This window comes from Pleurodeles waltl, chromosome 11 (genome assembly GCF_031143425.1).
Source record: "Pleurodeles waltl isolate 20211129_DDA chromosome 11, aPleWal1.hap1.20221129, whole genome shotgun sequence".
NCBI classification, from domain to species: domain Eukaryota; kingdom Metazoa; phylum Chordata; class Amphibia; order Caudata; family Salamandridae; genus Pleurodeles; species Pleurodeles waltl.
Genome location: NC_090450.1, coordinates 787,945,629 through 787,973,099, shown reverse-complemented (window position 1 = coordinate 787,973,099; position 27,471 = coordinate 787,945,629). Strand labels below are relative to the sequence as shown.

The 27,471-nt window shown below is 43.0% G+C and overlaps 1 protein-coding gene across 2 annotated transcripts in view; it reads right to left on the bottom strand.

Annotated features, from left to right (window-relative positions):
• Positions 1 to 1,172: 1,172 nt before the first annotated feature.
• The window catches only part of MED13L (mediator complex subunit 13L), a 982,865-nt gene continuing 956,566 nt past the window's right edge, over positions 1,173 to 27,471 (bottom strand). For both annotated transcript variants that reach the window (XM_069214516.1, XM_069214517.1), the window contains exon 31: positions 1,173 to 9,232. In XM_069214516.1, coding sequence (XP_069070617.1) covers positions 9,100 to 9,232 — 133 coding nt within the window. In that variant the 3' untranslated portion in view covers positions 1,173 to 9,099. The remainder of the gene's footprint in view (positions 9,233 to 27,471) is intronic.

Below are 27,471 nucleotides of genomic sequence, written 5' to 3'. Positions count from 1 at the left end.
CATTGTTTAAACACTGTAGCCTTTGGAGGGAACATGTTTCCTTGCACACTGCAGGCAAATTGTTTGAGACAATGTATCAAAAGTACAAGAAAAGGTTGAGGGAGTGAGCTTTGGATCCACATCCAAAGGTGTAAAAAAGAAACTGACAATGCATAGAGGTGGGGTGAGGCATAAATGTGGAGCTGGCATCCAGGGTGGGGCAAAGTCAATGTGGAGCAGCATGACCCCCTCCCCCACCCCCAACCCCCCTGCACCCCCACCTACTGCTGCTGATTTGGGAGCAATGCATAGAAAAAATCTCAAGACCAAGTCTGGTGCACGGGCAAATTCAAGGTGAGGAATCTACAGTCAGAAAATTTCCTGCAATGTGAACAGTTGGCTGCAAGTCACCTAGGCTATTTTTTTCCTCGGCATTAACATTATTGATGCAGGTGTCATTAATTCAAACTCCAACGGCGGATCATGAAATTTGTGTCTCCTGTGTGTAACACTGCTGTTTTCACAACAATGACAAGTTCAAAGTTTACTTTAATGTGATATCAAACCAACATCCTTATTAAAACTTTTTTTTAGCTTCACCAAGATCCAGAGCGTTGTATGTTCACAAAGCCTCCGAATCCTAGTGTCCTTGGGTAAAACGGCATTATTTTCCATGAGGTGCCAATGTGTCCCATGCATCTCATGTTTTATCTCTTTCTGAGAACCTGCTGGCGTTCTCATTGTACCTCGGCTACCTCTTTGATAGCCACAGTTACTCTCCTTTGCTTGCTAAGACACCAGCTCGAAGCTTGCTGTCATCAGTCAAGACTGGTGTGCCAATGCACAGCGCGTGCATTATAGCAGCATTCTATTACTGGATTTATGACCACAGAAACTCATCTTCTCCAGAAGCCATGCTGTGTCTCAAACCACCTCCCTGATCCAGATTCCTTATTTCCGGTTTCTGCCTGCTTAATCACTCCAATGTGCTCACAGTAGGTAAGGAGCAGGATGTCGAAGGAAAGAAGGGTCTTTATTTGGGAACAAAAGTGGTGGATCACCCTTGTTACATCACACTCCTCTAAGCCAGCTGCCTTATGCCTTATCGCTCTCACAGATGTATATAAATACATGAATATGCCAAATATCCTCATATCTCTTTAGGCAACTGAAAACGCCACACACAATTCTGTTTCAGTAATTCAATAATTTATTCATCTAAAAAAATGGTGTAAAAAGTATATAACTCTCATTCGCAATTTTTATACGGAGGTTGCCATTTATTTAAAATTGTTTCTTCCTTTTTATCAAAGTCATTTTTTCTCTTTTAGTGTAATGTACCAGTGAGATAGAATTAAAATGAACTTTGCCATTGTTTTCTTTCAAAGTATTCGATTTATATAAAAATGAAACCCACTGCAAAATGCTCAGAGGGAGAAAAGGGGAAAAATAATAAAAAAGAGAAAAAAACTCTGAATCATTCAGAAATGTACAACTTTTACAATAAAAAAGGTTCATAATTGAAAATATATACATATAACCGCATGCTGGAGGGCGGGGTCTAACTGTAATGAACTGCCCTTTAATCCCACTCCCTCTCCATTGATTGCAAACATTGAGGACAGTTCCCATATTTTACATGTTTTAAAACATTACAAATTTTCACCTCGATAGGAAATCTGGAGTTAGAATTTTTCCAGTCAGATACACATTAAATAAAAAAAACTCTGCGGTGGAAAGATGCATATTTAATATGGCATTATTATAAAGACTTTATCATGTTAAGTACATAATATAACATTTTACCTCCTGTTAAATCTATCACAATTTTTTTCTCATAAAAAGCTTATAAATAGGTCACTGGATATCTGTTAACTTAAAAAATTAAATAAAAAACAATTGCCTTATTGGCAGTGATCCTGTTGGTGCAATGTCATTACAAGCTGCCTCAACTGGGGTCAATGCCTCTAGTATTGTATTGTGTAGCCCTGCTGTACAGAACCCTGCAGCTCTACACAGGATAATGGAAATAAGGAAGTAGTCAAAATGATCTTAAATGCACTCATGCTTTCTAGATTTTAGAAAACATTTTGCCAGTCCAAGATATTGCATCAGATTCTGAAAAGACGGTTTTCAATAAAATGTGTAAATTTAAGGTGGCGTTAGACATGTATGGCTAAGTGTTACCAATAATATTTTATCACTTCATTGATTTGAAACGTCAAGTTAAAATGCTACCAATCAAGCCTTGATTTGTCTCTTTGTAAAATATCATTTTAAAAGGCCTGGTTACTTCCATTCACAAATGGAAACCGTAATACTGCAATAGTGATGTTGCAGTTGAGTGTACACTGTAAACCAGAGCGCGTTCATTTACCCAGACTGTGCCGTGACCAGGTGTAACTGCTTTAGGATGAGAACGAGAACGTACTTTTTTTACCCTGATAGTTTTCTGCTTCATCGAGCGGTCAGCATGGGCTGAACTCTTCCATAAACTAGTTAATCTTCCATCATATCTGTGTGGCTATCTTTTGTGTGGCAAATCTTTTTTTCATGCTGCTTGGAAAGCCTGTAAGCCACTAACAAGTATGTTAATTGAGCCTTAATTCATATATAATGATCTGTAAATTCTAGTACAGCGTGTGGTGATGCAACTATGCATTGTTAAAGCTACTTCACCCTACTATTCAGTGCTTCAGAAGGTGCAAATTATGAGGGTTCTCATTTTATCATGCCATGGACATGTCTAAATCATCATATTACACTGCTGTTGCAACAATTTTGTACATTTAAAAGTAGGGCAAAGGACTGCAATAAGTACATACTTCTCTGGATGATCCTACACAGAAAACATGGATATGTGTAGGATATATGGAGGTTGAGCGCTTTCACTTTTCATTAAAAGTACGATCATTTGTGCAAAGAACTCAATATGCACTGCTAAGACTATACTGTTATGGGAGTACTAAGGGGTTGGACTAAAACAACCGACTGGTTTACAAGTAATGAAATACAAAACTATTATTCAGTGGCCTTCTGAAGAAACAAAAAGAAGCTGACTGCCCTCGTTCATCAACAAATACCTACGCAGATCATATATTTTTGTCTAAAATACCAATAGTTTACCATCTAATATCATAGGTTCTCCTAAGTACTAAGCTTGCCCAAATACTAACAACTTGTTAGTGAACTCCAGATGTCCAGGATCAAAGTACTGCACCACCACTGACAGTGAAAAGTTCACGCACCACTGCTGTGATTAGGGAATAACTACTAATCCATTTTAAATGTAGGCTATGCACAATTGCTTGCGCAAAAAGTATGGTATGTCTTCGAAAGAAAACAGAATATTTCTGTTGTCTTGGAAGTTGAAGCCCTGATATAAACGAATGCTTTATCATTTACAGGGTTTTCCTGATAAAGGAAAAATCATAAAGATAAGGTTTTTAAGCACAATTTGCGTTCATCTTGAAAAAATACATTTTTCATTCAAGTCTCCAAATTTTCATAAGTAGGTTTCATGATTCTACATGAATGTTAAGGTTCCGATGTAAAGGAGAATGGATTTTGACAGTAAAAACAGTCACAGAATGTTTTATTTAATAAATGGGTTTGTACATAGAGGGACTATTTGCCACATAAGTCACCTTTGCAAAAATAAACGTGCCCTACCCACCAAAATGGCGTATTATGCTTGCACTGATTAGTATGTACAAGTTTTAATAATCTTTAATAACGGACCATAAAATTAGACTGAGTGTGATATGCTACAGATGTGTTTATTGGTTCCATGATTCTTGATAAAATAACAGGTGGCTTACTTTTTCTCAAATGATGTATCAATACTCTGCAACCTGAGAAGTGGAAATGATCTGCTTCTGCATAAGTACAAAACGTGGACTGGCAAGGACAGCAAAGGACAGACATGATACCAGCTAGAAAACTTCCAGCCGACAGCCTTTAGAGTCACAGAACTGAGGGAATAAAGTGAAACTAATTCTAAAACCTAGCGTACAAGAGACGAAAATGTAACTAATTTGGAGTATCTATGGGTTGGAATTGTCTACCATGGGCCCAACTGAATTTCCAGCTGAGGAATCTATCGTGGAGTTTTCTACTTACGTTAACTTTTACCTTAACATGAAAACGGCTAAGAAGAGGGAATATATCATAGAAGACACCGTATGTCAAAAGAGGCAAATCTCCCTTTTTTGTTCGACTAAAAAAAATAATCAAATCACAATATATTTGTAGAAAAGTTTGTCTAGGCTACAGAAATAGCTCCAAATTAATCATTAACATCGCCAAACGAACGTAACTCTCCCAGCTCACTCCCGGACAACTAAGGAAATGACACTCAGTGCAGAGTATGCCATACTGAAGAGAAAGGTAAAGAAACATTTGGTTAAAGCTTACATATAGACTAATTTGAGGGAGCAAAACAGTGCCCATGAAAGTGAAATACATACATCCGGTCTGCTTTTGCATAAAGGATCTAAGATTACAGGACCGAAGAAACCTATTAATGTGGTTAAGGAAAACAGTTACTCCAATTAGACACGGCATGATGACCCTCCCATGTCAGCATGAGGTTAGAGACACCACACAGTAATTAGATCACAGGTGTCCTATAAAGGGCAATGGAAAGTCAAAGTGCACATGAAAGTTGACACACAATACGCTCACAGACTCTTCAATGCTACATTTCGTGAAGTGAAAAAAATATATAATAATCTAGTTTATAGCTATTGTGTTTACCGTAAAATGGAACACTTACAGCGACTGAGACCAGGAGAAGCCAGACTTTTCTCTGAGCTTTAAATGTACCGAAACGATTTAACTAAAGCCACAGGCAGATGAGAAGCTTCCTCCATCATCAAAATACAAAGGTGTATTTAGTGGTATTAACGTGTCTGAACCAATCACTCACTATTATAATGGAATGCACTGTACTTCAATAGTTTTATATTCTGATCATCCTTTCTGCTTGGTGTCATCCAATGATGTAAAAAAGAATACTGAAGGCTGGCTCAAGCCATGAGATCATCTGTGGTACATAGCTAAAATGCAAAGTACTGACCAACGGGAAGGTAACTATGTACAAAGACAGTGCATTGTCGTCAGCAGGGACAGCTCAAATCTCCTAGTAGAAAGGTATATATAACTTAAATGGAAAGTGTTCGCTAGTTAAAAGATAAAACACAATATGTTGACGTATGCAGCCTTTACCCCACATTTAAGGCATGTGCAGTCATGCAAATCTAGTCAATTATTTAGCCACTGCCATGTGAATTAAAGTGACGTCCTTTCCATTATGAGACAGTGTCACATGATGTCCATAATTTAATGGTGTCACTGAGGTCCACTAGTGTCACCTTAGGGCCATGGCTTAATGGTGGCATGTGAAAGACATGCCCCGATTACAACATAACATAGGAATCACGATCTGATGAGGTCTTTCTAGGACCACGGTTGATTAGTCAACCTGAGGAAGGCAGCTTGCCCCGTTCCATTTTGGTTAATCTAGGGGCAGATGGGATGAGGGAATGGTGACCTCACGATGTCTTGAGGGGGCCACAGTCTGATGACATAATGTAACTAATGATCAGACAGCTTCTTCAGTGTGCCGTTCATCAATGCTGGATTCCAACTGTAACATGGCCCAGCTACAGACCAATAGCATCTTCAGACTGCTGTAAATCCAGCTGTATTATGATTATAAGGTTAGTCGAAATGACTCACTGGCATGGTCCAACAGCCTCATGAAACAGATGGTTTGAGGGCATGAAAGCACCACGGCCTATAGTAAATAGAGCTTTCAAGTTGTCATATGTCATTAATTAGTAGATCATCCAATCTTTTTTTGCATTCTATTTGCAATCCCATTTATATTGGAAAAAAAAAAAAACCACTAAATCACTGCAAGTAAAATAATGCAAAGGGAAACAGAATTGCATGAGCTACTTACGTCGGAAAGGGTAGAGGTTGAGAACTTTGCAGCACTATGGTTCACAAGACACTCACAGACTGATGATCTGAGTCTACAAGTGACCCACATGTATTGGAGAAAGCCATATTTAAGATGATGTCAAGTGGAATCGATGGTCTGATGGTACATTGAGACAGCAAATGTCTGAGGATGTGATACTGTTATGAGACAACGAGGTTCTGGTGCACTTATAAGACAGTCAATGTTTGATACTCTGAGACATGCACAGCCTGATGCACCTAGGGTACAGCCATAAAAAGGCAAATTGAATGCAATTTATCCAATTGCAGGAGTATTAACTATGCAATAATACTGAATGTGGTGTGTAAAAAGATTACGCCACACTACTCAGGTGTGTTGGCTGAGTGCAATTAGTGCTAATCTATGGCTACAACAAAGTGTTGACTTTTTTTTTTTTTTTACAGAGTTCTTTTTTGGGGATAATTCTGGTATGTAAAAATGAATGCTGGTTGGAATGGAAGATGAGCCAGCATGTTTTCATCATCTGTTTCTATAAACCGCTTTGAGATATGGCGATTTAAAGTCTAAATTGCTGACAGCTTTGGCTATTTTTCTCTCTACCTTTTGTCATATAGTCAAATTCTGCACAGAGACACAGTGAAGAGGAGGCACTGGGGGCAAATCAGCCATGAGAAAGAAAACATCCATCTGAACGGAAGCATAAAAACCACTGGGAATGTTGTTTTTTCGTTCTTTCCATCAGATGCCGGTCATGGCAGCTCACAAAAAGCTGATTTCATTATAAATAAACGAAATGGCACAATATCCGTAAATGTGGTTCGTCTAGGATTCAATAACCTTCCAAAGCTGTTCCTTGACATTTACAGCCGGAGTGGTGATAAGAATTAGGGGAACTTTTACAAAGGCTGAAGTTGATTTTACAGTATGCATCAATGATCAGGAGGAGGCACCTAAATTGTCTAAGTTCATGTGTACAGCAAGAAGCTTCAGTATCACAGTAATGCCTCCAGTGGGTTGGAGAACGTAGATATGACGCAATCCGGCACAACTGATCTTCTCCTGTCCAATGAACACTGAGAGGAGCCGCTCCCCTCATAAGTATGAGGTCCCATAAACAGGCGGGCACATAACTGATAATGAGGAATAAGCACCGAAAGACCATCAAACAACCAACATTATCATCATATTCAATCTCAGCTACTCAACTTCCAAGATATATATATATTAACGATTGTAAAAATAGGCATTTAAATGAGCTAGCAGAGTGACATGTTTAGGTTCATGATGATGACATAATATATAAATCATCCTCGCCCATTAGCAAACTAAGCATTTCTGGGGAAGCATGATGCAGCAGTTGTTGAAGATTCCACTGCCAGGCGGTAGGGCATGCCCTTTAACTCACCCCTTACCGGGCCTGAACGGCCGCCCACCACACTGGCACGGAAAGGAGGTTTAAGCATTTTGTAATGTGTGTTTTGTAGGCTACTCGACATTTCTGCTTCTTTAAATCACCGGAGTAAATAAATAGCCACATTAGCCATTGGAGTATGTCAGTCACCAGCTAAGGTAGGACGAGAGGCCATTAAAAAAAAAAAAAAATACACCCCTAAAACTTAAAATGCCACCAAGAAAAGTGCCTACTTCGTAACACATGCGAATACTTAACCCTTGTTTAGAATGTGCTTAAAGGGTATTTACCACCTCTCGTGACATGCTTCGCTGCCTGGTGTGGGCGCAGCCTCTGAGCTGAGAATCTTGGCCCGTCATGTTAGTGGGGGTGTTTTATTTCTGCTAAAAGATTAACACTGGTTGAAGTCAGTCTGCTTGGAATACTGGCTTCGTTCCTTCTATAATGGCGGTAAGGGGAGTGCGCCTGCTATGTACGTAAAAACAACATACTGGAGGAAATGTTGCGGTTCCCAGTTGCCTTTGGAAAGCCAGTTTGGAATATAAATTTCTTTCAGTTTTCAAAAATAACTGGACATGAACCATCGCTTAGTAAACAGCATGTTTATATGGATTGTAGACACTACCGAGGCTCCTTTTCTTAAAACTATCACAAAAACGTAAAAGAGGAGGTTGAGAAGAGACATGCTTCAATCTGAAATTTTCATCGGTAGATATTTATCTCTAGAGAAGAAAACCCAGTCTCGGAACGGAATTAGAGTGATTGTAGAAGGTTTTTTTTTTAGCTTTAAGCTAGAAAAATCATGTAAGGTCGTAAACGCATTTAAATGACTAATTTTCACAAAGGCTAGTTATGTCAGGGAATGGCATGATTTCCCCCCAGATGTCTTAACTCTTCTGAGTGTTTCCTAAAGAAGTCCCACGTGAATAACCCATTTTTGCACATTCAGAAATTCTTAGGCTTCATTCTATCCTAGAGCTGCCATTCATTGATAAACCCTCCTTCATATTAAATCTAGTCCTCTTGATTATTCTGGGGCACTCTGCATTGATGATAAATAATAAAACATGTACATAATTATTAAAAATAGTCATCCGGTTTTAAGGAGTAACAAGGAGAGGTAACATCAGCTCAAGAAGCTGGATAGGGACGGGAGGACCGTGAGAAGTGGGTGGTTTGTCTACACACCAACGTGTATCCTCCATATACTTCTGGGAGTCCTGCGGCTCCTGCCTCAGAGCGGCATGATAGCTGCAGATCTTGGCAGGCAGTTGTGACCAGGGCTTCATTCGTAGGGGGCGAGGTGCTCTCCCATCACTGATGTAAGCACATCTCCCGCTCTTTAATGGTCCTGCATCTAAAAGGGAGCACAGTTTGGCTCCGTTGTACTTGATGCTTCCCTTTCATGGCACTTCCTTTCCATTCAAGCTTTGGACCCGGCTCACGGCGCTGTCTGCTGGCTCAGCCCGAGCCCTGTCTTCGCTGGCAACAGCCTCCCACAAGGAGCATGGGATACCTAATGGGCAACAGGTTGCCATATCGAAGGGTCCATTCCTCTCCATCTTGAAGAATGAACACAGCCCGAAAGCCCTTCCCTTTTTGTTCCTGCAGGTAAGAATGTCTTGTTGGTAGTCAGCAATCCTCACGGCATTTGGGTGGGCTTGGGCAGGTGGTGCTTCCCTAATCCAAAGGCGGGGAAGGCATCCTGAAAGTGAGGAGCAGCCAATGTTACCCCTTGTTAGAGTATGCTCATGATGGCATTGTACATCTGTGTGAGCACCATGAAGTGGATCGGCAAGCAGGAGCTGCGGTCCTGGGAGGCAGGGTTGCAGGTCAGCCAAGAGAGGGCATTATACTGTTCTAGGACAAACCTGTAGTAAAAAAAGAAAGAAAGATTTAATTAGGACCGAGAATATCATCATCACAGGTTCTATCCATATAACCTCTTCTCCCAACACCTGCATCCTACAAAAAATTTAAGCTTGCAATGCTGAAGAACAATGCTGCTGCTCTGACAAATAGAACTGCAATGAGTGGTGCTATTGTCTAGTGCCATGTAAGCAACTTAACCAAGAGAATTACTTGAAAGTTTAACTTTGTCCGTTACTTTAACACGCACCTACATCTCAGCCCCTGCAAACTGCTCTATCAAAGACGTGCTTCATTTTAAGATCAGACTAGAGGATGAAAGTCAAACATCAAAACCTAAATGCCTTCGAGGACCCAAGAGCTGGATTAAAGAGTGTCCTCGTGAGGCTGAGATGGAAGTGCATATAATAATTTGCTTTCATTTAGAGGGATCACTTCCTACACCCGTTTGGCAAGGTGGGAATACTGGAGGTAGCACCTTCAGTCTTCCCATGATCTGTTTACTGTACATTGTAATGCATGCATCCTCTCATGCCACTTCCTTTCCACCGATGCATGGGTCACATAAACAGGAGAGTTATGCTCAAACTAGAACATTTAAGGGACCAGTGCCGGGCCCGATCAATGACAATACATTAATTAAAAAATAACCTACATTTTTACAAATTTAGGTCACTGTAAAAACTAGTCAGCTTGCGAGTTATCCCAATACAACCCAAACACTTTAATTCCCATTTTCAAGTCTTTTACTGTGCCAGGTACAAATGAATGAGTGGAAACATGCAATTCAAATCACTTTAAACTGTAGCATTTTACCTAAAGATCACAAGCAACTCCAAATTAGGTCAAAATTCTAGTGGCAATTTAAAAGGAAGACCCATAAACACAGTCAGGGTGCAGGCTTAAACCTCTTTTTTCGATCCTCTGAACCTGCAGATTTACTTAACTTTTGAACATCAACATGGTTGGTGCCTGACTGGATCTGGAATGTTGAAATAGTTGTGTACTCCAACTCTGCTCCTAGATCTATCCTGGACATGACCCTGGCACACTGACTTTAGTTCTCCGTCTTTTTTCATTGCAGTGTAATAAAGCTAATATGCGACCCTTTTATCAGTTGTCTGACCACTCAGAAAGGGAGAGGTGGGTGAGTCCAGTGAGGAATCTTCAGCTAAGGGTATCCACCAGAAAGAAAATGTTACTTACCCAGTAGGCATCTGTTTGTGGCATGTAGTGCTGTAGATTCACATGCTTTGCATAAGGCCGCCATCTAGTGTTGGGTCCTGAGTGTTACAAGTTGTTTTTGTTTGAAGAATCTTGTCGAGTCACAAGATCATGTGACGACTCCTCTCTATGATACTGCGCATGTGCATCGAGTCCTTTGTTAGATTGTATTCCCGCAGGCGGGCGAGGTAAGGAGTATAAAATGAGTAAAGAGAAAGATGACCATGCTGTGCATTTACATATGTCAATAGTTATATATGACAATGCAACTACAAAGGCCACAAGCGTCTGGGGAGGAGGGAGAGCGAGTGTGAATCTAAAGCACTACATGCCACGAACAGATGTCTACTGGGTAAGTAACATTTTCCGTTCAATAGCATGTGTGGCTGTAGATACACATGCTTTGCACAGACTGTAAGCAGTCCCTCCAAATAAGCAGTGGCTAGCCTGTAGGAGTTGGAGTTGCTTGAAAAAGTGTTCTGAGCACTGCTTGACCAACACTGACTTATTGGCATGCTAAAACATCTGTGTTTAGTAAATGTATGAGGTATAGACCAAATAGCAACTTTACATATGTCTGCTAAGTTACCTAGAAAAGACATAGAAGGATCCTTCTTCCTAGTGGAGTGTGCTTTAGGGTAACAGGTAACTGCTGTTTAATTTTAGCATAACACTTTTGAATGAATTGGAGAATCCATCTGGCTATACCATTTTGGTTATATTGGTTTGCGACATAGAAGGACCCTTCTTCCTAGTGGAGTGTGCTTTAGGGTAAAAGGTAACTGCTGTTTAACTTTAGCATAACACTTTTGAATAAATTGGAGAATCCATCTGGCTATACCATTTTGGTTATATTGGGTTGCCTTTATGAGGCATTGAAAATGCTACAAAATTGTTTAGACTTTCTAAACTGTTTGGTTCTGTCAATATAATATATGAGAGCCCTTTTACCATCTAGTGTCTGAAGAGCTCTCTCTACAACCAAATCTGGTTGTGGGAAAAAGACTGGTAATTCAATTAATTGCTTGATGTGGAATTTCGAAACTACTTTAAGGAACTTAGGGTTTGTTCGGGGAACTACTCTATCTCTGCACGTTTGGAAGTAGGGGTCTTCTAAGGTTAGAGCCTGGAGTTCACGTACATGTCTTAGCGAAATAATAGCTACTAAAAAGACACTTTCCATGAAATGAATTGTAAAGGGCATGTATGCACTGGCTCTAAAGGTGGACCCATGAGCCTAGTAAGGAAAACATTAAGGTTCCAGGATGGTGCTGGAAGTACCCTGGGTGGAATGACTCTTGAGACCTTCCATGAAAGCTTTGATAACTGGGATTCTGAATAAAGAGATGAGCTGTCTGGATTAGAGGTAAGCAGCTATAGCTGCTAAATGAAGACCAATAGATGAGAATGCTAAGTTTGCTTGTTGTAAACGCATCAGATAACAGACAATGTCTTGGACTGAGGCTTTGAGTGGGTCTGTGTGTTTAGGTTGATAGTAGCATACCACTTTACAGCATACTACTGCCCAGTTGTAAGTTGACATGATTCTTTTAAAATGTCCATGCATTCTGGCAGTAGATTTAAGAAACCAAAATCTATGACGTCAGGAGCCATAACGCAATGCTAAGTGTTTTGGGGCCTGGATGCCTGATTTGTCCTTGATTTAGAGTGAGAAGGTCTGGCCTGTTAGGGAGCTTCTTGTGCGGAACCTACTGACAAATCTAGAAGTGTTGTGAACCAAGCTTGACATGCCCAAGTGGGAGCTACAAAGATCATGGTGAGTGAGGTTTGTCTCAATTTACGAACAAGAGACAGATTGAGTGAGAGAAGCAGAAAAGCGTCAGCAAATATCCCTGACCAATTCATTCGTAGATCATTGCCCTTGGACTGAGGGTGTGAGCATCTGGAGGTAAAGCTTTGGCATTTTGTATTTTCTGCGGTGGCGAAGAGGTCTATTTGGGGTGTTCCCCACTTTTGAAAGTACTGGTGAAGGGGTTGTGGGTGGAGTTCCCATTCGTGGACTTCTTTCTGCATCCTGCTGAGGAAGTCTGCAAACCTAGTTGTCCATGCATGGGAGATGCTCTGCCACTAAACGAATGGGTGGTGAATTGCTCATTTCCATATTGTCTGAGCAAGATGGGACAACTGAGAACATGCCTCTCCTCCCCCATTTCTGCAGATAATACATTGTCATGTTGTCTGGGCGGACTAAAACCAATTTGTGGGAGAGTTGTGAGAGAAAAGCCTTCATTGCTAGGAAAACTGCTTGCAGCTCCAAATAATTGATATGTGAAGATTGCTGAATGGAATCCTATAGACCTTGTATTGTGAGGTTGTTGAGGTGAACTCCCCAAACTGTCCGTGATACATCTGTAGTCAGAGTGATCTGAGGCACAGGGTCCTGGAAGAACCGCCCCTTGAAGAGGTTGGTGGGATGCCACCATTGCACAGAACGGTGAGTTTGGCGACCCACCAACACTAGATCTTGGAGATGACCCTGTGCCCGAGACCACTGATAAGACAGACATTTCTGTAGGGGAAGCATGTGTAGGTTGGCATAAGGACCGATGGCAATGCAAGACACCATCATCCCTAATATCTGCATGATTGCCCTCACCGTGTAATTATGGTTTTCCTGTAATTGAGAAATCAAAGTTTGAGAATTTGAGTGCACGAGGGGGAATGTTTGGTGAGTGGAAGTGAGTTCCAGACAATAACTATGTTGGATAATTGAGAAAACCCACTAGTCTATGGTGATATCCGACCATTGTGGGTAGAAATGTTTGAGTCTTTCTCCTTTTAGAGAGGGGTGAAGTGGTGGAATGTTTAAGTGGTCACTGGCGTGCAGTGGAGGCACATCCTATGGAGGTGGATTACTTTCCTCTGTCTTTGTTGTTTGCACCTCTGCAGGATCCTCTAAAGGAACCTCTATTGTATAAATGGGAGCCTTGTTTATTTTGAGAGGTGAAAGGCTCAGCAGAAGATGGTTTGAAGCCCCCCCTGAATTGTGGGTGACAAAAATCACCATGTTGTGGTGAGTAATGCCCTCAGTCTTTGTTGTCTGAGCTTTTTTTTTTTAAACGTTTTTCTATGGTGTTGTCTACTTCTTGACCAAATAGGAGATCCCTATCAAATGGCATGTTGAGATTGCCTGCTGTATTTATGGCTTGAAACCTGAAACACGTAAGCCAAGCGTGCCTAAGTATAACGATCCTAGTGTTAATACCGCAAACTGCGGTATCTGTGGCATCAGTTGCACACCCAATAGAATTATTAGATATAGTTTGACCATCTGAAACTATCTCTTGTGCCCTTTTACAATGTTTCTCTGGGAAGTACTGAAGGAGATCCTCCATTTTGTACCAGAGGGCCTTGTTGTATCACACCAAAAGTGCTTGAAAATTGGCGATACGCCAATGATTGGCAGCTTGTGCAGCCACTCCTTTTCCTGCTGCTGCATCTAGTTGTTTACTTTCCTCATCAGAAGGGGACGTAGCGCCTGTGGATTTACTATTGGCATGTTTTCGTGCTGTACTGACAATTATGGAGTCAGAGGGAATTTGAGCTCGTATAAATAGAGGGTCTGTAGGTGCAGCCTTGGCTTTCTTATCCACCCTTGGGGTGATAACCCAAGACTTTATGTGTTCTTTAAAAATATCATTGGCATGTCTGGCAACATAGCATGTCTGACAACATGGGTAAAAACTGACAGTGTATGTGGTATTCAGGGTGTTGAAAAGGAAATCCTCTTCAATAGGGTCAGAGTACAGTTGGACATTGTAGTATGCAGCTGCCCTTGCTTTGACCTGCTGATACAATGTTGTGTCTTGAGGTGGTGACGGCCATGCGGGATATAAATCAGGGTCATCTGGCAAGAAGGGATCTGGATCGTATGAATCCCATGGGTCTATGTCCTCCTGTGGCAAGTCAGCCAAATCATCTCCTTGATGTGTAGGTGAACCATGCGGTGAAAACTGTGGTTCATTAAGTGGTGTAGGAGATTGGGGAGGTGGTGGAGAGGTAGGAGGAAGCATTGATGAGTGTGGTGGAGAAGGCTGAGGTCAAACTGGAGCTTTGTCCTTGGAGACCTGCAGTGTCCAAGGCCTCCTCAAAGGTGAGCTTCCTTTTGACTGGAATGGGGGGGTTGGGGGGAGGGAGCAATTATTTCCCCTGTTCCTTTTTGAACATGTAGTTGGTGCTGGTGAGTGTTTATTATTTCTAAGATGGGCTCCACTGGTGAAGCTGCTTCTTAGGAATGACTGGACTCTCTAGAAGGCACAGTCTTGTGTTCTAAAAATTTCGGAGCCAAAGTCTTGTGTTGAGTCGAAGCGGTCAGCTCCAAAGTGGCCGCAGAGGGTTTTTTTGCTCGGTGCTGAAGCAATCGGTTTGATGGATCTGCTCGATCCCGAGGATGCTTGGGATGTTGCTTCTGGTGCAGAGCCAGAGGGCAGGGCATCCAAAAGGTGATTTTCGGATCCGACCATGGCCCGAAAGCAGTCTGGCGACCTGCTTCTGGGGCTATTCTACTCATGGGTTGTTCGGTGGTGACTGGTTGGCTCTCGATTTCAGATTGCATGTCAGACTCCAAATCTTCAACGGAGAAGGCCTCCTCATGTTCCGGCTCCTCGTGTGCGTGTTCTTCCCTAAAGGCGGGGGAGTCATCTGGTGTTTTGGATGCCAACTCCAACCTATGAGCTCTCCAGCCCCGGAGCATCTTCTTGGATCGAAAGGAATGGCAGGCGTCACAGGTTTGTCCGATGTGGCCTGGGGAGAGAAACAAATTACACACCAGATGTTGGTTGGTGAGAGGGAAATTTCGAAAGGCACTGAGGGCAAAAACGAAATGGAGTACGTTCCAGCAGCCCTGCATAGTCCAACACCATGTGGAAGATTAGGCCGAGACAGGCTCGGACTACCCAAAAGGCGGTAAGCTGGCTCCCAGTACAGAAATTCAGACCGACCGTAAAATATATAGACAACTCGATTGAATTACAATACTGTACCTGAAAGAAAGACAGAAGAGAACAGTTCGGAATAGACCAAGCCGAGGAAATACCGGAGAGGAAGACACGCCCGAACTCGACAGAGGAGAGAAAACAATCAAAGGACTCGATGTCCATGCGCAGTATCACCAAACGGAGTCACTCGATATTGTGACTCAAAAAGATTCTTCGAAAAAAAAAAAAAGAAACTTATAGCACGCCGGACCGAACATTAGATGGCGGTCTTATGCAAAGAATGTGCATCTCCAGCCACACATGCCATTAAAACACATTGCTGCTAAAGGTAATTGCTTTGAAAAGTCTACATGCAGATTCCTCATAACATTAATCATTATCCTAGCAGTACCTTCTAAGTGGTAGGTCGAGGAGACGGTTAAATGATGCTATCAAGCATCAATGATCTGGCAAAATGGACCTTTCTGCAGAGTTCAAAGTTGAGAAGAGACAGCGAGGCCTGGTAAAATTGTGGACCAAGGTCCATATAGCAGTACAATAGCATTGAAGAGGTGGCTTTTGCCCTGGTGGAGTGGGTTCTGATGCTTTCCGTGCTCTAGGAGAGAGAGCATAGCAGAGCTTGATGCTTAGAGGGGAGACTGCCAGTTTCTAAATCACCTTGGCCTTCTCTGAACTGGTGTAGCTCAGGAAAAATTGGTCATAAACAGAAAACCGGGGTGCTGTCAATATAAAAGGTAGTGCCCTAGAAGGGTCCAGAAGATGTAGCCTTTCCTCTTTCTTTGGTGAGAAGAGGTGGGTAGAAAGTCTGCAGAGTGATAAATTGACCCATATGAAAGGGCGAGACTACCTGTGGAAGGAAATAAGCCTTCTTCCACAGGAATAGTCAGTCTTAGATAAATTAACTGAATGGAGGCTTGGAAGATAGTTGCAACTCGCAGAGCTATCAATACGAGGTAATCACAATTAGAACTTTCAGAGTGCGCTGCCTCAAGGGGGATGTACTAAATTAAGGACCTATTGTGGCATAATGAACGAGGAAGGGTAAACAAATACAACAGTTCATTCAGAAATGTCAGTAACAGCAGGAGACTTCAACAGGATAGACATGAACCTACTAACCACGGACGGTGGAGAGGATTGCCTTGAGGACTAGGCAGATGGTATGAAGCTGAAGCAGGTTGATAGGAGACTTCTGCTTCAAGAGAGAACAAAGGTCTCTGATCTTCGGTGCATCGAGATAACCACCACAACAGAGAGCGAGGCCATCTGTTTCCACTGTGGCCACTGCTGGAGGAGGAAAAAGGCTTCCTGCATAGGAGATGGTCGGCAATAAGACACCACTTCAGACCTCTGGGGAAGTCTGGATGTTGCTTGTAAGACTCGCCAGTGGTAGGTTCAAAGGAAGAAGAGGCACCATTATAGCACACATGTGCCACAGAGTGCGAGGGTCCAGTAAAATGAGTGAAGTGAGAAGGTACAAAAGGAGCAGGAATGTCAGGGCCTGAATATTCCAGACCCACTGGGAAGCAGTACCCACTGCAGAGGCAGTTCCCTCTGGGGAGGCTGGAGGTGTGACATGGTACGGTTGATGTAGAAGTACAGGGAAATCATGGACTGCAAGTGGTCCAACACCATCTGCAGCAAGACAATCATCAGCATACGAGGGAGAGGAATAAAAAGATCCCTGACCTGTCCAAATCTGCCACAACCACCAACATCCAATTCTTTGAGGTTTGACGGGCAAATGTTAAACCGAACAGTAGGACCATGAACATGAGTGGAACCTTCCACAAAACACATCTCCTGGTTGAGTGCAAGATTGGCATATGAAAATACGGGGCCTCCAAGTCCAGGGACAGCATTCAATTTTCCAGCTCCAGAGCCAAGATACCTTGAGCCACAAAAAGAATCTTAAAAATCTCCTTATGGAAGAAAGTGTTAAGAGTGAAGGTCCAAAATGGGGCAAAGGCCACTGTTATTCCTGTAATCAAGAAATAACAAATGTAATTCTCTGGAACTAACTCCATAACCCCTTTGCTTAAAGAAGTTAGAACCTCATGCTGCAGAATCTAAGTCTGGTCATCCCAGGGAAGAAGGTGAATAAGGGAGCCCCAGAAGGGAAGGCCTTGCCTGACTATTTGTAGGACCCAACAGCCTGATGTGATGAACTGCCATTGTGTGTTAAATGATGGGATACCTTCTCTCCCACAAGCAACATGTGCTATCTCATAGGTGGTTCAAAGTAGTTTTGTGGAGAAGTTGCAAGAGATTAAGAGGAGGAAGACTGGTGCTGTTACCCATGATGCCCTCATGTGCTCTATGGCTCAAACAGCTTGCTGGGCTAAAGCACAGGTTGCGAGAATCGGCACCATCGAAATTGCAGCCCCTAGAAGTATCCCTTAAACCTGTGGTACTGCTGGTGGAATTGGTGTACAGGAAAAGCCAGTCTCAAGGTTAGAGCTGTAGTCTGTCCCTGCTTGCAGTACTCCTGGGCCAAATCTGCTTTTTTGCAAAAAAGGTGAGCTCCATCAAACGTATGCCCATCAATTTCATTTGGACATATTCCCAGAACCTGGTAGAGTACATCTAAGCATTGCTCTGAATGGTGATGGAGGAGCCCATACATTGTGTTGATGAATCCATTGTGTTCAAGCCATAACAGTGGATTTGCTTTGCTGCATTCTGAACACTGTGCACAAACCTCAGCAAAATGGTCTGAAAGGTGATAAGGGAAATTTGGGATGACCAATTGTACCTTAGTGGAACAGGCCAGAAGGGGTAGATTCATTTCTAGAGCAAAGATAAAGCTCCCCTCAAAAAAATACCTCCTTTACTGTGGCCTTAATCATCTTTGACTCTGTCATGTGGAGTAGTGTTGAAAGCATCAGATTTGAAAAAGATGCCTGAACCACAAGGCTCTCCAGGGAGGGGTAAGCAAACATGTCAGTTCCCTTGGCTACAGGCAATCGCAAAGCCTCACTAAATTCAAGTAGTGGCTCAACAGACAAGGAAGGCTGCGGAGGAATTTTCCTGAAGGGCTTGTTCACCTCCAATGGCAATAGCAGTTTAAAAACATGCATCACTTTATGCAACACAGATGTAAATGAAGCAACTTTGTAAGTTGAATGCACCCAATGGTATTCCAAAACCACCTCTCAAGAGGTATCCCCACCACTGTTGTTCAGCAGTATCAGGTAGTCACCACTAGCCATACCACTGGTGGGGAGTTTGGGAGAAGGAGACAGCCTGCACACTGCCATCTGCACTGTCATGGTGCACAATATTGGTTATCTGAATAGGTTAAGCATCTTGGCAAAACAAATCCCTAAGCCGGCCATAATGAGGATAAGGCATATAAGAGGACTCCTCCCACTGTTGAGCCTTACGCTAAGACTTGACCAGAATTCATAAATTAATGGGAAATACACTAAAACCTGTAGTGGATTCAAGGATGGTGTTTATGCTACTGGTGGAGCCTCGCACATAGCCTTCGTGGCGGAAGAGAAAGGTTGGCTTGCGGCAGAATAGTAATAGAAGGTGGTGGAGTGGAGTCCACTGGAGCCAGGGAAGGAACCACTGCAGTTGCCCAGTTGAGACCCTCCAGGGCTTCTTCGGGCCAGAAAGTGCAAAAGAGGAAGCTGGAGTAGAGTGGATAAGGACCAGCAATGTCTAGAAATAGGCGATCTATGTGGGGTCAGTGACAGTGTCTGGAAACTCCTGTAACAAATCAGGGAGCTCCGGATCCAGTGTTGGAGCTGGGCTGAATTGGCACCAATTGATGTCCTTCAAATCTGGCGCCAACAGTCAAGTCCATTGTCCGGGACCAAAGTAGTCAACTGCATGGCCTATCCCTGGAATGGGAGTAACTTTGTGAAGCTGAAGAGTTCATCCTCTGAGGTTTCTTGTACTCCTTCCTGGACCTTTTCTGTGGAGGAGGCTTACTTCTAATACTATTTAGAGACGAGATGTGCAGTACTTAGACAGGAACAATGTAGCTTTCCTTAGTGTTCTTCTCGAACCTCCACCACAAACAGCTTGGCATTCAGCTCTTTAATAGTCTTTGTGTGCATGCTGCCACATTTCTCACATGATCTGGAGGTGTGTTTTGACTCAGGGGATGAGTAACATTCAGATCAGAGATAAACATCTGTCTACTGCAGAAATTGTACCTTTTAAATTATAAAAGTCTTATACTAGACACCTCTTAAACACAGATTTTGATACCCATTCGTAGAAAAATAAGAATAACGCCAAATCTGAGCAAAGGGCAGAAACAAACATAACTGGCATCAGTGCAGTGAGATGGTGCCTTATATGCCTCTGTAATGTCATATCTCAGCTTTCAGATATGTGGCAGTCACAGACAAAGTGCCACCTACCGGCACAAGAGAGCTACTTTAACTTTCTGGTTCCAGTTTTGGACCTGGGGGAGATTCAAGAATGAAAATGTCACTTACCCAGTGTACATCTGTTCGTGGCATTGGTCGCTGCAGATTCACATGTTGTGCACAGTCCGCCATCTGGTGTTGGGTCGGAGTGTTACAAGTTGTTTTTCTTCGAAGAAGTCTTTCGAGTCACGAGACCGAGGGACTCCTCCTCTTTGCTTCCATTGCGCATTGGCATCGGCTCCATCTTAGATTGTTTTCCCCGCAGAGGGTGAGGTAGTAGTTGTGTGTGTTAGTAATAGTGCCCATGCAATTGAATGAATAAGTATGTACAAATTAAGGTTAAGTAATATATATATATACAAATGTACAGATGTTGAAGATAACTTCCGACGGCTACAGGCTCCCGGGGAGGCGGGTGGGCACATGTGAATCTGCAGCGACGAATTTAGGATTGGTTCTTAGTACAACCTTATTTTTGTGTATTTGGATAAAAGGTTCTTGTATTGTAAATGCCTGAATTTCACTTACTCTTCTTAGAGATGTGATGGCAATGAGAAATGCAACTTTCCAGGTTAAGAATTGTATTTCACAAGAATGCATGGGTTCAAAAGGTGGTCCCATGAGTCTTGTCAAGACGATGTTAAGGTTCCACGAAGGAACTGGTGGTGTTCTTGGTGGTATTATTCTTCTTAGGCCCTCCATAAATGCTTTAATGACGGGTATCCTAAACAGTGAAGTTGAATGAGTAATCTGCAGATATGCAGATATTGCTGCAAGGTGTATTTTTATGGAAGAGAAGGCTAGATTTGACTTTTGTAAGTGTAGTAAGTATCCCACTACATCTTTTAGGGATGCGTGTAATGGATGAACTTGATTATTATGGCAGTAGCAAACAAACCTTTTCCATTTGCTTGCATAGCAGTGTCTAGTGGATGGCCTTCTAGCTGGTTTTATGGCTTCCATACATTCTTGAGTGAGGTTTAAATGTCCTAATTCTAGGATTTCAGGAGCCAGATTGCTAGATTGAGCGATGCTGGGTTTGGATGCCTGATCTGCTGTTTGTGTTGTGTTAACAGATCTGGCCTGTTGGGTAACTTGACGTGTGGTACTACTGACAGGTCTAGTAGTGTTGTGTACCAAGGTTGTCTTGCCCATGTTGGTGCTATTAATACGAGTTTGAGTTTGTTTTGACTCAATTTGTTTACTAGATATGGAAGGAGAGGGGGAAAAGCGTATGCAAATATCCCTGACCAGTTCATCCATAAGGCATTGCCTTGAGACTGTTTGTGTGGGTACCTGGATGCGAAGTCTCGGCATTTTGCGTTCTCCTTTGTGGCAAATAGGTCTATTTGCGGTGTACCCCAAATTTTGAAGTAAGTGTTTAGGATTTGGGGGTGAATCTCCCATTCGTGGACCTGTTGGTGATCTCGAGAGAGATTGTCTGCTAGTTGATTTTGGATCCCTGGAATAAACTGTGCTATTAGGCGAATGTGGTTGTGAATTGCCCATTGCCATATCTTTTGTGCTAGGAGACATAGCTGTGTCGAGTGTGTTCCCCCTTGCCTGTTTAGGTAATACATTGTTGTCATGTTGTCTGTTTTGACAAGAACGTATTTGTGGGTTATGATGGGTTAAAATGCTTTTAGCGCCAGGAATACTGCTAGTAATTCGAGGTGATTTATATGCAGTTTTGTTTGATGTACGTCCCATTGTCCTTGGATGCTGTGGTGATCGAGGTGTGCTCCCCACCCTGTCATGGAAGCATCTGTTGTTATTACGTATTGTGGCACTGGGTCTTGGAACGGCCGCCCTTTGTTTAAATTTGTACTGTTCCACCATAGAAGCGAGATGTATGTTTGGCGGTCTATCAACACCAGATCTAGAAGGTGACCCTGTGCATGTGACCATTGTGATGCTAGGCACTGTTGTAAGGGCCTCATGTGCAGTCTTGAGTTTGGGACAATGGCTATGCATGAGGACATCATGCCTAGGAGTTTTAAAACCACTTTTGCCTGTATTTTTTGTGTTGGATACATGGCCTGTATGACCTTGTGAAAATTTTGAACCCTTTGTGGACTCGGAGTGGCTAATCCTTTTGTTGTGCTGATTACCGCTCCTAAGTAGTGCTGTATTTTGCACGGCACAATGTTTGATTTTGTGTAGTTGAGGGAGAACCCGAGTTTGTAGAGGGTTTGTATGACATACTCTGTGTGTTGTGAACACTTTGTTAGCGAGTTGGTCTTGATTAGCCAATCGTCTAGATACGGGAATACGTGTATTTGCTGCCTTCTGATGTGTGCGGCTACTACTGCTAGGCATTTGGTAAACACCCTTGGTGCGGTTGTTATACCGAACGGTAAGACTTTGAATTGATAGTGTATCCCCTTGAACACAAACCTTAGGTATTTCCTGTGCGAAGGATGTATCGGTATGTGGAAATACGCGTCTTTGAGATCTAAGGTTGTCATGTAATCTTGTTGCTTTAGCAGTGGTAACACTTCTTGTAGCGTGACCATGTGAAAGTGGTCTGATTTGATGTAGGTGTTTAGTATTCTGAGATCTAAGATTGGCCTCAGTGTTTTGTCCTTTTTGGGTATTAGAAAATACAGTGAATAGACTCCTGTGTTTATTTCTGTACATGGTACCAGTTCTATTGCTTCTTTTTGCAGTAGTGCTTGAACTTCTATTTCTAGGAGGTCTAAATGCTGTTTTGACATTTTTTGTGTTTTGGGTGGGATATTTGGAGGGATCTGTAGAAATTCTATGCAATAACCATGTTGGATAATTGCTAAGACTCAAGTGTCTGTTGTTATATTCACCCATGATTGATAAAACTGACTTAGTCTTCCCCCCACTGGTGTTATGTGGAGGGGTTGAGTGACCTGTAAGTCACTGTTTGGTTGTTAGGGTTTTGGGGCTTTGAAATTTCCCCCGGTTTCTCGGGAATTGTCCTCCTCTGTACTGGCCCCGAAAACCTCCCCTTTGGTACTGTCCCTGGTAGGTAGACAGTGTTGATTGTGAGGTGCTGGCTTGTGTGGCCTGACCCCGAAACCCTCCTCTGAATGTTGTTTTACGGAAGGTGCCGAAAGTGCCTCTGCTCTGCGGGGAGTAGAGCGCGCCCATGGCCTTGGCTGTGTCAGTGTCCTTTTTCAGCTTCTCAATCGCCGTGTCAACCTCTGGTCCGAACAATTGTTGTTCGTTGAACGGCATATTGAGTACTGCTTGCTGTATTTCTGGCTTAAAGCCAGATGTGCGCAACCATGCGTGCCTTCTGATGGTAACTGCAGTGTTTATTGTTCTTGCAGCTGTGTCCGCTGCATCCATAGAGGAGCGTATTTGGTTATTGGAGATGTTTTGTCCCTCCTCAACCACTTGTTTAGCCCGCTTCTGAAATTCCTTGGGTAGATGCTCGATGAGATGCTGCATCTCATCCCAATGGGCTCTGTCATAGCGCGCTAGGAGCGCCTGAGAGTTGGCGATGCGCCACTGGCTGGCAACTTGTACAGCGACTCTTTTCCCAGCTGCGTCGAATTTTCGGCTTTCCTTATCCGGGGGTGGTGCATCGCCCGATGTGTGTGAATTGGCTCGTTTGCGAGCTGCTCCTACCACGACTGAGTCTGGTGGCAGTTGAGAGGTGATAAAAGCAGGGTCTGTGGGAGGTGCTTTATATTTCTTCTCTACCCTTGGAGTGATTGCTCTACTCTTGACGGGGTCTTTGAAGATTTGCTTCGCGTGCCTTAGCATTCCCGGAAGCATAGGCAGGCTTTGGTAGTTGCTATGGGTGGAAGAGAGGGTGTTAAAAAGGAAGTCATCCTCGACAGGTTCTGTGTGTAACGACACGTTGTGGAATTCTGCTGCCCTAGCTACCACCTGCGCATACGCTGTGCTGTCCTCGGGTGGTGATGGCTTGGTAGGGTATGACTCTGGGCTATTGTCTGACACTGGTGCGTCGTATAGGTCCCAAGCATCTTGGTCATCTTGGCTCATGGTGGTGTGAGCCGGTGAATGTAACGGAGTTTGTGCCGGTGATATTTGAGTTACAGGTGGAGGAGAGGGTGGCGGAGTTACTTTCTTTGCCACCTTTGCTTGTGGTGTTAGTTGTTCAGTTTGGAACTCTAGTCTCCTTTTTCTCTTGATTGGTGGAAGAGTGCTAATCTTCCCCGTTCCACTCTGGATGAAGATCCTCTTTTGTGTATGGTCTACATCAGTAGTCTGTAGCTCCTCTTCAAACCTGTGTTTACGCATTTGAGAGGACAATGAATGTTCCTCTGAATATGAGCCGGTAGTGGTTTCGGTTGCTGATTGTTTTGGCACCGAAACTGTGTCCTTTTTTGTTTTCGGCTCCGAGGCGAATCTCTTCTTTTTCGGAGTCGAGCCTTCTCGGCGTCGATCATCCTCGGTGCCGCTGTCTCTGCGTCGAGCAGCGTCGGCTCCGCCTTCTCGGCGTCGATCTTTTTCGGCAACACTTTCTCGGTCCCGAGAATGTTGCGTGCCTGTGTCTCGACCCGAGTCGGACGATCTGGGCACCAGTTCGGCCTTTTTCGGTGCCGATAGACGGTCACCTTTATGGGTTGAGCCATGGCCAGTTGGCAGTGGCGTCCCCTGGGCCTTGTCTATTTTCTTATGCTGTGTGCTTTTCGACGTCTTACTCACAGTTTCGTCGACGTCGAATTCATCTGAGTCCGTTTCATGGATGGAGAAGGCTTCCTCCTCTTCTCCTTTTTCCTCGAACTCTCGGTGTTCTGTCGGCGTGGACGCCATCTGTAGTCTTCTGGCTCGACGGTCACGGAGCGTTTTTCGGGACCGGAACGCACGACAGGCCTCACAAGTTTCTTCCTTGTGCTCGGGTGACAGGCACAAGTTACAGACCAAATGTTGGTCCGTAAATGGATATTTATTGTGGCATTTAGGACAGAATCGGAACGGGGTCCGTTCCATCGGTGTCGATGTTACACGCGGTCGGGCCGACCAGGCCCCGACGGGGGATCGAAATTACCCCGAAGGGCTACCGGAGCTCTTCACAATTCGGTGTCGATTCTAACTATCCCGAGCGAAACAATACCGACGTAATTTTTCGAAGTTTTGACTATCTTTCCGTCCCGAAACCCGGAGCGAAAAGGAACACGTCCGAACCCGAGGGCGGAAAAAAAACAATCTAAGATGGAGCCGACGCCCATGCGCAATGGAAGCAAAGAGGAGGAGTCCCTCGGTCTCGTGACTCGAAAGGATTCTTTGAAGAAAAACAACTTGTAACACTCCGACCCAACACCAGATGGCGGACTGTGCACAACATGTGTATCTGCAGCAACAGATGCCATCGAACGTAAGGAATCTACCAGTAGAATTATCCATCAGAAATAGTGACTTATAGCATTGGAGAATAAACACTTGCCAAACAATAGGTCTGTTTTCGTTTTATGGCAGGTACAGCTTAAGATAAACTGCTACAAACCATTGTACGCACTATGGCAGCTATCAAAGGACCAGTCACTAGCTTTAAAGAGCTGGATACTAACCTCACAAAGAAAGTTACAGCCTCATGTGCCCAAGACAGGTCATTATGTGCCAGGGAAAGCTATGGATGTCTACCTGGCTACAATCTCAGACATTAAAAAAAAAAAACTACACATTATATGACAGGAAACTATTTCAATGCCATGTTCCTAACGAAGGCAAAGAAAATAATTTATAAAAAGTTCCAAATAAAAAATAGAAATTAGCATTGAAAACCAGAAATACATAGCAGCTACTGGACCAGAGTTAGGACTCCAAAAGAATTTATGGCTTCTACACTCTACTGTTTACTTCCACATTGGGATTTATGGCCATGTTATCCTACTGGGGAGATGTTAGTGTTGCCCCTGAACTATTGAGGTACACTTGAGGACAAACTTTTCCCAACGTTGTATCAGAGTCACTTCAAAGACCAAAACTAACTGTCCATAGTATTCAGTGATACTGAGGAATATGATCAGGAACGCACCCCTCTGCACCTGTCAAGAAATCAAAAAGAAATCTGAAAAATACCCAATCTACCCACCACCCTAAGGGATTACTTTTCTTCTTCAAATGAAGTACATTTTTCTTGAGGTCTCTCCATGGAGCAAGGGCGAGCGCCCCAATGTCCTAACTTTATCCACGGGGACTCTATGACTGCCACCGTCCACCCATGAGATAGAGAAAACAAGCATTTGCAATGCAATACATCTCACATTTGCTTGAGTTAGAACTATTGGGATTGTAAATTCAAAACTGGACTTTTCTTACCACATAAATTGGTCAACCCTGCCTCATAATTTCATCTTTTCCTGCTATATAATTTCAGTGGCCCTGCATATAACTAAAGCACTTCCATTTATCTTCTTCCTCTATCAGTAGCAACAAATGAAAATGTTGCCCTTAGCATTACAATTTAAATCTGCCATGCTAATTCCATTAGAATACCACTTTCACCACCCCACCATCAGAGTTGCTGGCTGGCTAACACAATTCCTCCCAAAAAAGACATAAGTCAGTCCCAGAGGAAGAATAAACTAGAAGGGTCATCCAAGCATATCACACGTGTTCAAACAGTTATAGTGTAATAAGGATGTTAAGTTGGCCTGAATCATGGTCATATTTGTAATAAGGAGAGAATATGAAAACATATACAATTATCATATAAACCTTTAACAGAAATAAACCTTTGGCATTAGACTTTAATGCTCAAAACAGCCCCTAGAGGGCATCATAACAAAAATATCATTTGTAAGAAACATGGTCATGCAACCATATTGTTAGCCCCTAGAGACCATAACCCCATGAAAAAAACAAGAGGACTTAATGTTGTGTAACCATATACTTAGCCCCCAGAAAGTATTTTTAGGGATAGGAGGCCTACTGCAATAATATTACAAACAAGGCCCTCAAAACAAAATTGCTCCTAGCTTTAAAACAAAAATTATAGCCATGAAAAAGCTTAAGACACTGAATGGTGGTAGGGGTTATTATTTTGGATTCCCCACTAACACTGTGGGGGCCCAGTGATGATGTAGACAGAAAGATCACAATGTGGTCAATGTTGTAATGGTAGTGCCATTGTCCTAGGACCACCACAGGCTGAGTTATGAGCAAAAATGTTTTGTAAAAGTTATGTCCTGCAAAGCATTTTGTGGTAAGTTTATGTGCCACAAATATTTTAGTATGTTGATGTGACTAATGCTTCGAATAGCCCCTAGAGGACATCACAATGAAAATAGCATTTGTTAGAAACATGGTCATGTACCTTATAGTTAGCCCCAAGAGGGCATAACCTTACAAAAAGAAAATGGCGATAAATAATGCAGTTTAACCATATATTTAGCCCCTAGAGGGCACAGTGCCTTCCATATTTTCAGGGATAGCAGGCCTATAGCAATGACATTATAAACAAGGCTCTTAAAACACAAGCTACTTGCAGGTGTAAAACAAAATTTCCAGCCATGAGAGCCCTTAAAAAGATGCAAAATGGTGGGAGGGGTAATTATTTTGGGGGTCCCCACTAACCTAGTGTGGGGACCCACAGATGCTGTAGACAGAAAGAGCACATTGTTGTGAACGTTTTGGATGTGGTCTCATTGTCCTAGGACCACCACGGCTGAGTTATGAGCAAACCATTTTTTTTAAAGTAATGCCTTGCAAAGCATTATGGGG